The sequence below is a fragment of the Aquarana catesbeiana genome, linkage group LG01 (genome assembly GCF_042186555.1).
Source record: "Aquarana catesbeiana isolate 2022-GZ linkage group LG01, ASM4218655v1, whole genome shotgun sequence".
Lineage (NCBI taxonomy): Eukaryota > Metazoa > Chordata > Amphibia > Anura > Ranidae > Aquarana > Aquarana catesbeiana.
The window spans coordinates 175,849,970-175,863,254 of NC_133324.1; the positions used below are offsets into that span (position 1 = coordinate 175,849,970).

Consider the following 13,285-nt stretch of genomic DNA (forward strand, 5'->3'; position numbering starts at 1 on the left):
CTTTTAGGCTTAAACAACTTGAAAAGTAGTTCCTGACAGTTACTGCCCAATATATATAAAATTTCTCTTTGGATCATTTTATATATCTTGAGAGATCTTTTTTTTAGATATTTGATACTTTGTATCAAATATCACTATCACTCAATTCTGCTAATGTTCTAATTTCTTATTGCTGTTTTCTAGCTGGTCTAAAACCGCTTTTGACTTAAAGGGACTCTTTTTGGAAAGAACAGTATATATAATATAAAACTGCAGGCAGGGCACTGGACAAAGCATTAGGGACAAAAGGGAGGTGAAATAATTTCATACAGTAATGTAATCTGTAAGATTACAGTGCACTGTATGTGTTATGGTTTTTTGTATTTTTTTAATTTGTCGACGGGCTCCACCCCCATGCGTCGCGACGCTCGCAGGGAACAGAGCCTGGCACACAGAGCATCGGGAGGATGAGCCGACGGGGGATACAGCAGTGTGAAATCGCAGGATCCTGGTGACAAGGTAAGTAACCTGGACCAGGATTCTGCAATGCAATCCCAAGTGTGGCTCGGGGTTACTACTAATGGTACTGAAATTTAACCCTGAGCCACACTCGGGAATACCGCCAGGAAGGTTAACTGACAATTGCGACCCTCACAAATAGAGCTTTCTTTTGGTGGTATTTTATCACCTCTGCAGTTTTTATTTTTTGCGCTATAAACAAAAAAAGAGCGACAATTTTGAAAAAAAAAAACACAATATTTTTTACTTTCTGCTATAAAACATATCCAATAACAAAAAGGTAAAAAATCTAATATCTTTATCAATTTAGGCCAATATTTATTCTGCTACATATTTTTGGTAAAAAAAATCCCAATAAGCGTATATTGATTGGCTTACGCAAAAGTTATCGTGTCTACAGACTATGGGATATTTTGATGGCATTTTATTTATTTATTTATTTATTTTTACTAGTAATGGCAGCGATCAGCAATTTTTAGCGGGACTGCGACATTTAGTGGGACTGCAGAGAAATCTGACACCTAACTGACACTTTTTTGGGAACCAGTGACATTACTACAGTGATCAGTGCTAAAAATATGCACTGTTACTGTACCAATGACAGTGGCAGGAAAGGGGTTAACATCAGGGGCGATCAAAGGGTTAAGTGTGTCCCTAGGGGGTGCTTGCTAACTGTGTGGGGGATGGTCTGACTGGATGAAAACAAAGATTGGTGTTCCTGCTTAGCAGGAGCACAAGATCTCTATCTTTTTCCCTGTCAGAGCGCAGATCACCGTTCTGCCTCTCTGGGGAATGATCGCGGGTGGACAGAGGACATCAGGTCCGCCGGACCCGCTGATTGGCTCCCCCTCTGTCCAATCAGAGCGCGCGCCCCCAGTGTCTATTGTACGAAATGACGTACAGGTACGTCTTTTCGTGCAAAAGAGCTGACCTGCTGCAGTACATCTGCAGTAGGCGGTCGGGAAGTGGTTAAATTACAGACAGGTCTATCTTTGTCATTTGATTTTTGGGCTTTGTGTCTTGTTTCAATGTTTAAATACATAGTTGTTTTTATTTTATGAATATTAAAAGTGATAGAATTATGTAATTGTTATTTTCAAATGCATTCCTCATAAAATAGCCTCCATTACACCTTTGTGTATAGTATTATAGAATGCCATAACAAGTTTACAACATTTTAGTGATTATCATTAGGATAGCTTATGTGGATTTGTGTCCAGCTATTGCTCTAATGATTTTATAATAATCATGCAGCTCTTGTCAAACCTGGAAAAATTCCAGGTTTCAGAAAACATATTTGCATGTTTTTATTTATTGAATAAGGTTTCCAGCCAATAAAAAATGTCATCATTTTTTTCAAAAGCAGATCATTCTTCGAAAGCAATTTTCAATTCATGAAACATTCTTACCCTTCAGATTACAAATATTTTAAGTTTTTAGAAAGGACTCAGCAGCTTTAATTATTTTCTTGAAGAAAATGATTGAAACACATTTAGATAAAATGTAAAAGAACAGCTAAATGCTAAGATGTTTTTCATAACACCAGGAACAGGCCTGTTTCCTCACAATGCACTGTTCCAGGCTTTCCATAAATAATTCACTTACTTGTATCGACTTCAGTAACCAGAATTGGTTTTGAAAACTGGATCCGGAATCCCCATGGGTAGTCTCCCGTACCTTTTGTAATTCTGACTGTACGTTCTCGAACTGTTCAAAAAGGAATGTTTATTCAGAATTTATTACCTCTGCTACTACATCTGAGAATGAAAGGCAATTTAAATTCTAAGAGCATTTCACTTATTCGGGTTAATATCATAAATGTTAGTAGGCTTGATTTACAATAATTTATTAAAACATACAGTATTTAGGTTTATTCAATAAGGTAATGCAAACAGAAAGACAATAAGCAATATGTGTGTTACACACTATATGTTATAGTCAACTATGAAAGCTAACTTGCACAATATAACCAATCAGAAATGTTCTTTTTACTGATTTGGCTGCTATTAGTAACCGTGTTGTTAACATCATATTTGCTATTTCTGCTGCCTTATTCAATAAGTATGATATATTGGAAAATAGCAAAGTAAAAGTGCAGCTTTCCCTGCTCCCTCCTCCCTTTGGCCAGGGCCATCTTAATGCATGGACACCCCTGGGCACTGCCCACGGGCCCCATGTGCATGGGGGCCCCACGATAATCTTGCATTGTATCATACCTGCCAACTGTCTCGGATTTGGCAGGACTGTTACACTTTTTACTAAGCTGTTCTGGGATGGCCATGTCCCGAAACCTGTATTGTGTCCTCCTTATCCCAGTATTGTGAGCTCCTGAACCCCCCCGTACTGTTCCTTTCTGTCTTTCCACCTGCACTATGCCCTTTGTAGTCTTTGATTTATGGCATGTTTTCTTCTTGTTTAACCTCCCTTGCAGTATGATTATTTCGGATTTTAGGTGCTGAAAGCGGTACAATTATTTTGCATGGAAATTTGGCGTTTTATATTGTAGGCCTGTAATTCTTAACAATAACACACTTAAATCTGTCCAAACAAGATATCCTGGGTATGATGAAGTTTGAAACACAAAAACATAAATTATAATATAATAAATAAATATAAATAATTAAAAAAAAAATATATAATAATAATAAAATAAATTTCCCCATGATTCACTATCGCTCAATTCTCCAAATGTCCAATTTACTATCGCTGTTTTCTAGCTGGTCTAAAACCACTTTTGACGTAAAGGGACACATTTTGGTTGCTATGGACAATCTCAAGTTTCCAGGCAAAAAGAACAGTATATATAATATAAAACTGCATGCAGGGCATGGGCCAAAGCACTGGGGACAAAAGGGATGTGAAATAATTTCATACAGTACTGTAATCTGTAAGATTACAGTACTGTATGTGTTATAGTTTGTACATTTTTTTGAATTTGCCGCCAGGCTCCGCCCCTGTGCGTCGCGACGCTCGCAGGGAACGGAGCCTGGCACGGAGAGGCTTCGGAGGAAACAGAGCCCGAAGACACAGCAGGGGACATCGCAGGATCCTGGGGACAAGGTAAGTAACACCGCACCAGGATCCTGCAATGTAATCCCGAGGTTGGCTCGGGTTACTGCTAATGGGACTGAAATTTAACCCCGAGCCACACTTGGGAATACCGTCAGGGAAGCTACAATCGATTTTATTGAAAGTACTAATAAATATATGTTTAATTCTATCATCTATTTATACTTTAATTCTTGAGAGAAGGTGCGTAAATTGGGGAAGGTTAGTAGGGGCCCCGGTGCATTGCTTTGCCTAGGGGCCCATTATGCTATTAAGATGGCCCTGCCTTTGGGATGTAGCTTATTGCTGCAGGATTATGTGTTATGCTCAGAGACTACAGTAGTCAAGGCCTGCATGTTCTTTAAACTATTAGGACTATTGTCTGCTGCTAGCCACATACATTGCAATTGTTTTATCCATCTTGAAAGATCAGCACAGTTTTGCATTTCACATGACACTAAATTCACCATCAATGACTGGGGAGTAGCCATATTAATTCAATACATCTGGATATGATGTCTAGAACCAAAAAAACCTGCCGCTACAGTTTTTTCAGGTGAAGAGGATGACTTTGAACCTTTATGACACATTTTTTTAAATTCCCTTATTCCATCGGAGGTTGGGGGAGGTGAAACTGTGCATAGGTGTTATTAGTACCTTGCACCTGGGCTGCATCTCATGGGTCACCTGCTGGTGCTCTGGGTCTAACAACACCTTGTCATGCAGGCAGCATTGGGTTAAGTGATAACTCCCCTGGGGGTGCCTGCATAATTCTGGTGCAGCCCTCACCAGGAGTCAGTGGTGACAGACCTGTGCAGCTTTTCTCTCAGGAAGGTAACTAATGATTTTACTAAGCTACCCCCGACCTCTAAGTTTTAAGAGAAATCTCAATCACTAACAGCGGCCAGTCACTACTGACCACCAAGGTTTTGGTGGCATTTAAAGGCTAACCACAAACATTTAAGGGAACATTTACCACTGACCACCAAGGTTTGAGGAGGCATTCATCACTGACTAACAATGTTTAAGGGAGAACTTACCACTTACAGATTCTATTTAAAAGAGAAGTATTTTTTTTTTATTTTATATTTATACTTACAGTAGGTGGATGCAGCATCACACCAATGCTTCAGCTGTCCCCTGGCGTCTCTGCACTGAGAACTGAGCCACCGAACACTGTTGATGGCTCGGTTCTCACTCCTCCCAGAGCAGAGAGATGCTGCCTGTCAGTCAGCATCTCTCCTGCTCTGATCCTTCACGCTCATTGGAGCAATGAGCTGTGAAGGGGTGGGGAGTGGCCATCTCAGTGGCTCGCTAGACACTGAGACTGCCATCAGTCAAAGCAGCTGGCGGATCCAGACTTCGGAAGTCAGAATGACGTGCTGCCTCGACTGATGGCAGTGATGTCAGCGGAAAGCGGACTTCAGACTGCTCTCTGCTGAAATCGGGTCACAGGAGTGCAAAACGGATTGCACTCCAGTGACCCAGAGGATAAGCCCAGCCTAAAAAGCTCAGGCTGGACTTTTCCTTTAATAACCCTTGTTTAAGCCTTTCCCACTGTGTGGCCTGACCTGGTCTTGCCCATTATTGACTGTTTGCTGCAAAATTAATCTACTCGGTGGGGTTAATTAATTCACCAAATTTCAATATGCAAGTGAAGTTGCACTTTGCATTTGGATTATGCCCAAAGCTTGGTGAATGTGGTGAAAATACACTTTGCAAAGATGACCCAATCTTATGCAAGAAACCCCCCCCCCCCAAAAAAAAGCAGCATTTTTGCTTGAACATTATTGGAAGTCAGCAGAGTTTCACCTCATTCACTAAGCTCTCGGAAAATTCTGATGCAAAGTGCAGCTTACCTTGCAAAGTGAACAGTCTTTTTGACTGCCAAATAGATATTACAGATATATGACAGTAATATACAATTCTGCTACCAGGGCTGTATTCACTTGTATCTGGTTTCCTGCAGTATCAAGGACTGTGAAGATACGTTGTATGTTCAGGTTTAATTTTCTTTTGTAAACATCTGATCAGTAACCCAGATGGAAAGAGGGAGAGAAACTTCTTCCCCCTCGGTAACCATCAAAAGGAGTTGCAGCTGGGATAGAAGAACTGGTACATGGGTCACAGCCAAAAACACAAGATGACATCCTCCTCAATAATCTGAAAGATGTCAAATTGACCATGAACAGTCAATAAGTTTGCAAGTTATAAATGCTGGATTTCAGTATACATATTGGCTATGGCTTTATATAATTATGATAGACAGGAGTTTGCTTGGTCTATGTGACCAACACAAAAAATGGAATCTAGAAGATGAAATGGTTGGAAAAAAAGTCCTAAATGCAAAAACAACTACTTACTCATTTTTTTTAATGTAGCCAAGATTTTTAACCCCGGAAAACCCAAGACAGTTACAGTGAAGCAAGGACTGAAGTGTTTGTAAAGGCAAAAACTTTTTTTTTTTAATGTTAGAAAGAGTAGGGGAACATTAGACCCTTTATCAGGTTTTATTGCTGCCTGTGTGACTGTTGGGGAGATTCACCCCTCTATTTGTGTTCACTGTCACTTATACAGAAGGTGAGAGGAACTCCAAAAGTTTGAGTTGTCATTAAAACAAGAGGTGAGTAAAAATCGTCCAATGGGGGACACCTGTTCTTGTGACAACTCTCTAAGATGGGAATTCTGTTTAATTTTGGAAAGATTTCTTATTTCTTCTTGCATATTCTAGAAAGAAAGTGAAAGCAAATTAACCCAGCAGGACAGAGAACGCAAAAAAAAAAAAAACTGATAAAGGTTGTAACCTTTCCCTACTATATCCAAAGCTAAAGAAAAAAGTTTTGTCATGACATAAACTTTAGATGAGAGGAAATGTAAACCTTAATGGGAGGACATGAAGATTTAAAATGGTGCTCTAGTTGTGATGGGTTCCCTTGATCTATCAATTCATTTTTGAAAGTGAAAGCTTGTTGAAAATGGTTGAAAACGGCAAAGGGCCAGCATAAGCATAACAGATTGGAAGTTCATCCAGTAAATCAGCAAGCACAGGGTAGTAATCTTCAATCATGGAATTTAAGACTTGTCAGAGAAAGACCATTAGTAACAGAAGAGCAGTTAGTTACTTTTAACACTGCATCTATCAGCATCCAAGTTAGTTGGAATTAGTGTTGAGATTATGTTATGTACACTGTAGTGGACACATTACTTATTGGGTGGGTCTGACTCACTGAGAGTATCAGAAAGAATGGTCATGTTAACCCACTTACTTGCTACAGATCGTGTCCTTTTGCTGAGACATCTTGGGCTATTATCTGGACTGCAGTCATCGCCTCTAAATATCCATGATGCTGAATGAAAGCTTTCTGTATATAATCCTTTGTCCTTGCTGTCAGTTCGTGATGCTAGATCTACTGAACGTGTTTCTTCTGAGTTTCCTGGAAAATATGTTGACAGAGCAGCAGGCATTTCAATATGCGTAAATAACAGAGGTGGATATTAATGATTACAATTTTACCAGCTGCTATGGCAATGACAGTGCTTATCACATTAATAACAATGTCTTTGTGCATATTTTACATTCTTAAAGTAAACCCTCAGGAGAGGGGGTATTGAAAGAACCAAGGTGTATCTGGAAGGTGCAGAGATCTTATGACAGTTCAATCAAGTGCAGACAAAATGTTTGGACTTTTGCATGCATGCACAAAATTGGGATGGGGTGAATACCCAACAGTTAGCTGTAAAAGAGACAGTAAAGCAGCAATATATATATATATATATATATATATATATATATATATATATATATATATATACAAAAAAATTGTTTAACAGAGCACATAAATCAGCTATATCAAAATCTAGTTAACAACAATGCTTATAAACAGATGGTTACATAAGCTGCAAAGATGTGTGAAACAGCCAAGACATTCGTTATAATAAGTGTCACATCTATGCATGCAAAGCAGTAATTTTCAGCAATTAGTTACAGAAAAATAGAAGTAGGTCTGCTATTTATATGTAACCAATGTGTGGTAAAATTAAATTGGATGAAAGCTGTGGTTCTTAGCCAAATCCAAGCAGTGGAGTTAACATAAAATCTGGAAAGGAAAAGCCTAGTTTAGTTATTACAGTAGCATGTATCATGTACATGTATATCAGAAGTAGGGGTCTGAACAGCATCACTTAGTGCTCTCTGACATGTACGTCTGAAAATGTGACTGAGCAGTTAGTGATCATTTTAAAGCTGAATATTGCTCAGTTGAAATACATGTTATTATATTAGCTCCTTGCACACTAGCATTTTTTTAAGCTCCTAGAAGCTGTTATTAGCATTTTTGCTCCTAAAAGCTAAATAATGTTATCCTATGTGTCCATGCAAACTACTTTAGGCTATTAGAATTTTTTGAGCTTCAGCCTTTAGGAGAAGAAAAAAAAATATCTTTTGTAGACTTTTTCAGATCGTTTTTCCAGCAGAAAAAAACTACAAAAATTTTTTTTTTTCTGCTCCTAGAAGCTGAAGCTCAAAAAATGCTAATAGCCTAAAGTAGCGCACATGGACACATAAGATAACACAATTTAGCTTCTAGGAGCTTAAAAAAGTGCTAGTGTGCATGGAGCCTAAATGCTCTTAACTGCTACTAAATGCTACTAAAACTGTTTCCTTTTTTTTTTTTTCTTCATGCTCCTAACTGCAAAAACGCTAATAAAATGCTACTGCTCCTAAATGCTCTCAAAAGCTTCTAAATGCTTCTAAAAGCAATTAAAATGCTATTAGAAGCTGGCACAGAAATGCTTTTATCAGCATTTTTCATACAACGTTTTTTTCTAGCTTTTTTTGAGCTTATGAAAAATGCATGGAGCCTGAAAGCCCATTTCCTGGCAAAAAGAAACATTTCTCCCTGCCTAGCTAATCTGTATTTGTTAAAAAAGAAATGCTTTTAAACCCCAAAACTATTCACGTGCATCCACTACCATATGATCCTCCACAGAACCTCTTCCAGTGGTGGAGACTGATGTTTGTTGACTGCTCCTTCGCTGCTCATGACTGGTCTTGTTGCCACACACTTGGGCTGTAACAACACTGCTCATTTAGTACTACAGAACACAATGGGAGCCCCTGGGGTGGACAATTTCACCAGCCAATGGACAGTGTCCAGGTCATCAGGAAGCTATATGGGCTCTGCAAGAATGACCCTCCCATACTGCAGATCAAAAGAAGGAAGAATCACACCCAGTCTATCCTGTGACCATAGCTTACATTTTTTGCTTTTTTTTTTTAAACTAAAAATTGTGATTAGCTGGAAAGGGGTTGATTATGGGGGAATGTGTTTTTTAACTGCCCAGAGTGGAGCTATAAAGAACATAGCAGTGTCACCTCCCTGTCCCCAGCCTGCTAACAGAACAGTGTAAGACCATTAGCACGCTGTTGAAGTTATTAATTCAGCTAAAGCTGCTGAATATTTAAATTTAATAAGACACATGTGATATAAGACTATAATGTTGTAAAGCAAATTAAGACAATGCAGAAATTATTTTCACTCTACATTCTTGCTGCTATTGCTGAATAACTAGCAATTATCCTAAAGCCGAATAAAGGCTTCCCAAAGAGTCAGAGCTCTTGTGCTCTGTACATGGATCCAGCTGACAAAAATTCAACAAAGCTATTCCAGGGCTGATTTTTTTATGACACTGTAACATTAATCTGAGAACAGATACTGTATAATGAATGGGTATTTTGTTACTGGTCTACTTGAGTTTTTTTTCTTGGTTCCTTTGCAGTTTATTAATTTGCTTTGGATTACTGTGCTTTTACTGTTAGCATTATATTAATAAAAAAAACAGAAACAGTCAGGCTGGGGGCGTGGCCTGACTATGGAGGAGTGAGGAAGTGCTGAGCCCGAGCTCCGTCCAGTCCGCAGCTATAACAGCAGCTACAGGGGTGATTACCCCCCGATTTCCACCCAGGGCATGTCACAGCGGTGGCGGGCTTCATCTCAGCCGAAAAAAGCCCACTCTCACGGCCAGGGATCGTTAGATTCTTACCTTTCAGATACCCCTCATCAGCAGAGGGGAAAATCCAAGATGGCGCCAGAACGAACGGCCACGCTGCAGCAACAGGAGATTCAGCCTGCACATCCAGCACTCCTATCTCTTCTCCCAGTAAGCGACTCCATACCCCCTGCATCCCCCCGCTCCACATCACCACAAGATAGGGGTACAGATTTGGCAGATCTGACAGAGGACAGGGATATCAGACAGCACCTATGGTCTCTCCCCACTAAAGAGGACCTGGAGCGTTTTACTAGCAGGATTGAAAGGGCCTTCAAGCATAATATTGAACAATTGCAAGCAGACACCACTGAGCTGGGTCACAGGGTAGAGACTTTGGAGCAGAAATTCGATGATACTATACCCGCCATCTCCCAGCTCAGAGAACAGACCGTAACCCATAGTCACCAAATTGAGGCCCTCCTGTGCCAATTAGATGATATGGAGAACCACAGCATACGAGCGAATATTCGCATACGAGGCCTTCCAGAAGCCACTGCGCCTAAAGATATTGTTCCTACTTTGCAGGGAGTCTTCCGTGAAATCCTGAGTCTGCCTCCGTCGGTGCCGATTGAGATAAACAGAGCTCACAGGGCACTCAGGCCCCCATCAGAAGTCCCCGACAACCCCAGAGATGTGATTTGCAAGCTGCATAAATTTACACTAAAGGATTGCATAATGCAAAAGATGCGCAACAGACCAGTCTTTGACTTTGATGGAGCTCAGCTGTCCTTCTATCATGACCTCTCCAGGCACACCCTAATGCAGCGATGGGCCCTACGCCCACTCCTGGCAGAAATCCAAGCGGCAGGCCTCACATACCGCTGGGGCTTCCCATTCAGCCTCCAGGCGTCAAAAAATGGCCGTTGGGCTATATTGCGCACGAAAGATGACCTCCCCCACTTCTTACACACCTTGGAGCTTAACCCTGTGGATTTCCCGGATTGGCGTACCGCACCGGACATCCCGATCCCCCAGCTACCTCAGCCATGGATCCAGGCGGCTGGAAGCAGGTGTTCCCATGGTCGCAACAGGCAGATAGATGGCCCGCGTCCAGGCACCTCCGCAACCAGCGACTGAACACGCTACTGCCAACCTTTTTCTAATTTCTGGATGAGACCACGGAGCACCCCCTCTTCATCATCGGTATTTCGTCCGGGACACTGGGCCCAATGGACGCACTGCTTTAACACTACACCTCCTCCTGCAGGACACTGAGCCTTGGGTCCTTTGCACTACTACCCAACTTTGAGCTATACATTATGCACCGTGATGGACTGGGGGGTCTGTTACTCAGCCCTCTGCTTGGTTGCCTTGTTTTTGCACTTTTTGGGAGTTCGAGTTCCATGTACTCTTTTTTCTTTTTGTTGTTGTTTTTCTTTTTTGCACATCAATTTTTCACCCTGTTTACATGTTGTAATGGACTGGACAGGGCAATGGGCTACTCGTCCCCTTGGTGGTTGCCCACGTACCCCACTTAGGCCTCACCTTACTAGGAGATAGTCCCTAGAGGGACTCCGAGTTTTCACCCGGGCGGTTTTCGGGTTGATACCCCCCTCCCGGGTGAGCTCTGTAGTTCACCACGGTGCAATACACCGGGCCTGTTAGACACGGTCCAGCCCCTGTGGTGCTGTTGTTTTATTCCCTTTTCTTTCCCTCCTTCCCTCCTTTTTCCTCCCTACCCTCCCTCCTATCCTTTTCTAAATCCCCCTCCCCTCCCCCCTCCCTCCCTACCCTACCCTAACCCCCCCTCTTCCCTCCCACATTTTTCCCTTTTATATCACTACTGTGCCTTATATTGCTCTTGAGAGCTAACATTTATTGCTTTGACCTTCAGGTTGCCTCTTGATCAACTGAACCATGCGCAGAGGACCTAGGGGGGGTGAGACCAATCAGTTATCTTCAAATTCAGGTACGCCGTCACTAAAGGTACTGTCTTATAATGTCAGGGGGCTCTGCGCTCCACACAAGCGCAACAGGCTCTGGCTAGAGTTAAAGCGTCTGGGGGCTCAGGTGGTTTTCCTGCAGGAGACCCACTTCAGACAACAATCCCTCCCCAAGATACCCATGCACCTCTACACCCAATGGTTCTTTAGCAACTCCCCAGTGGGCAAATCGCGTGGTACCGCCATTGCATTTCATAAATCATGCCCATTCCAACTTTCGGAGAGTCAGGTTGACCCACAGGGCAGATACGTCTTCATGAAGGGGGTCTTGGCAAACACAAAATTCACATTTGCGACTCTCTACGCACCCAATGCTCAACAACTCCCCTTCATAGACTCTGTGCTAGACAAGCTCAACGAATTTAGGGAGGGCCACTTAATTCTTGGAGGGGATTTTAACGTGAGCCCCGACCTGCTAATAGACACGTCCCGTGGCCGCCCCACTCACTCCCAAGCCTTCCTCAAGCATTTTCGCAAGTCACTGCAGAATAACTTCCTTATAGGCACATGGAGACCTCTTCATGCGTTGGATAGGACTACTAGGGACTACAGCTACTACTTGGGGGTACATGATGTCTATACTCGCATTGATCTCTTGTGTGTGGATCTTGATACCCTTGAGCTACTGCAGTCAGCTGAAATAGGGAATATCACTATATCAGATCATGCCCCGGTGTGGGCTGTGCTGAAGGTTCCAGATGGATTGCCGAGGGCTTGGTCTTGGAGATTCAATGAGAACCTCCTGGACGATGCCTCTGTAGTGGCTAAGGTCTCTGAAACCATCATGCACTATTTTGCAGAAAATGTGTCTGAGGATATGGCGGACGGAGTTGTGTGGGAAAGTCATAAGGCGGTACTCAGGGGAGAACTGATCTCCCTGGGTTCTAAACTCAAAAGAGAGAGACAAATAGACTTCAAGAGGGTACTGACAGCCTTACAAGAGGAAGAACTTAGACACAAACGTCAGGGAGATGCTAAGGCCCGCGAACGGTTGACCGAGTTGAGGGAGCTGTTCTCACGCCTCCTGGATCATCGTGCGTGTAGACAACTATGCTACCTATCACATAAATAATCCGAACAGGGAAATAAGTGTGGCAGAATGCTAGCTAGAGCGCTCCGGAAGTGACGACTGACAGCTCATGTACACGCGCTTCGATCCCCCGATGGTACGGCAAATTTACACTCCTCTGGGATTGCTTCCATCTTCAGAGATTACTATGCAGACTTATATCACTTAGATAAAGATATCTCCCAAACCGGGCGGACGGCTAAACTGAAAGCCATTGGCGGCTACCTCGCCTCGGCCGGACTCCCCTCTCTGACACCTGAGCAGCAGCTAGACCTTGACTCCCCCGTCTCCCCTCAGGAGATCCCCGCGACAGTGAAGGCCTTACCTAACGGGAAGAGCCCTGGCCCGGATGGATATTCCAAAGCGTATTATGTAAAATTTCTCCCCCTGCTACAAAACCATATGTGCAGGTATTTTAACTCTTTAGCCACAAACCACCAGATTCCCCCTGAGGCATTACTGGCCCACATCACTGTACTTCCTAAGGAAGGCAAAGATCCCACTCTCCCACAAAGCTATAGACCAATATCGCTACTTAATGTCGATATAAAAATCTTTGCTAAGATTATGGCAAATCGGCTTAAACATGTCATACCCTCCTTTGTTCACCCCGATCAAACGGGATTCATTTCGGGTAGAGAAGCTAGGGATAATTCCATCCGGGCCATGCAGCTTA

General features: G+C 42.3%; 1 protein-coding gene across 2 annotated transcripts in view; it reads right to left on the reverse strand.

Moving 5' to 3' along the window:
* The window catches only part of LOC141137341 (uncharacterized), a 90,762-nt gene that overhangs the window by 35,358 nt on the left and 42,119 nt on the right, over nucleotides 1-13,285 (reverse strand). For both annotated transcript variants that reach the window (XM_073624578.1, XM_073624577.1), the window contains exons 5-6: nucleotides 6,813-6,980; nucleotides 2,104-2,205 (exon numbers count right to left, since the gene is read on the reverse strand). In XM_073624578.1, the coding sequence (XP_073480679.1) occupies nucleotides 2,104-2,205; nucleotides 6,813-6,980 (270 nt within the window). The remainder of the gene's footprint in view (nucleotides 1-2,103; nucleotides 2,206-6,812; nucleotides 6,981-13,285) is intronic.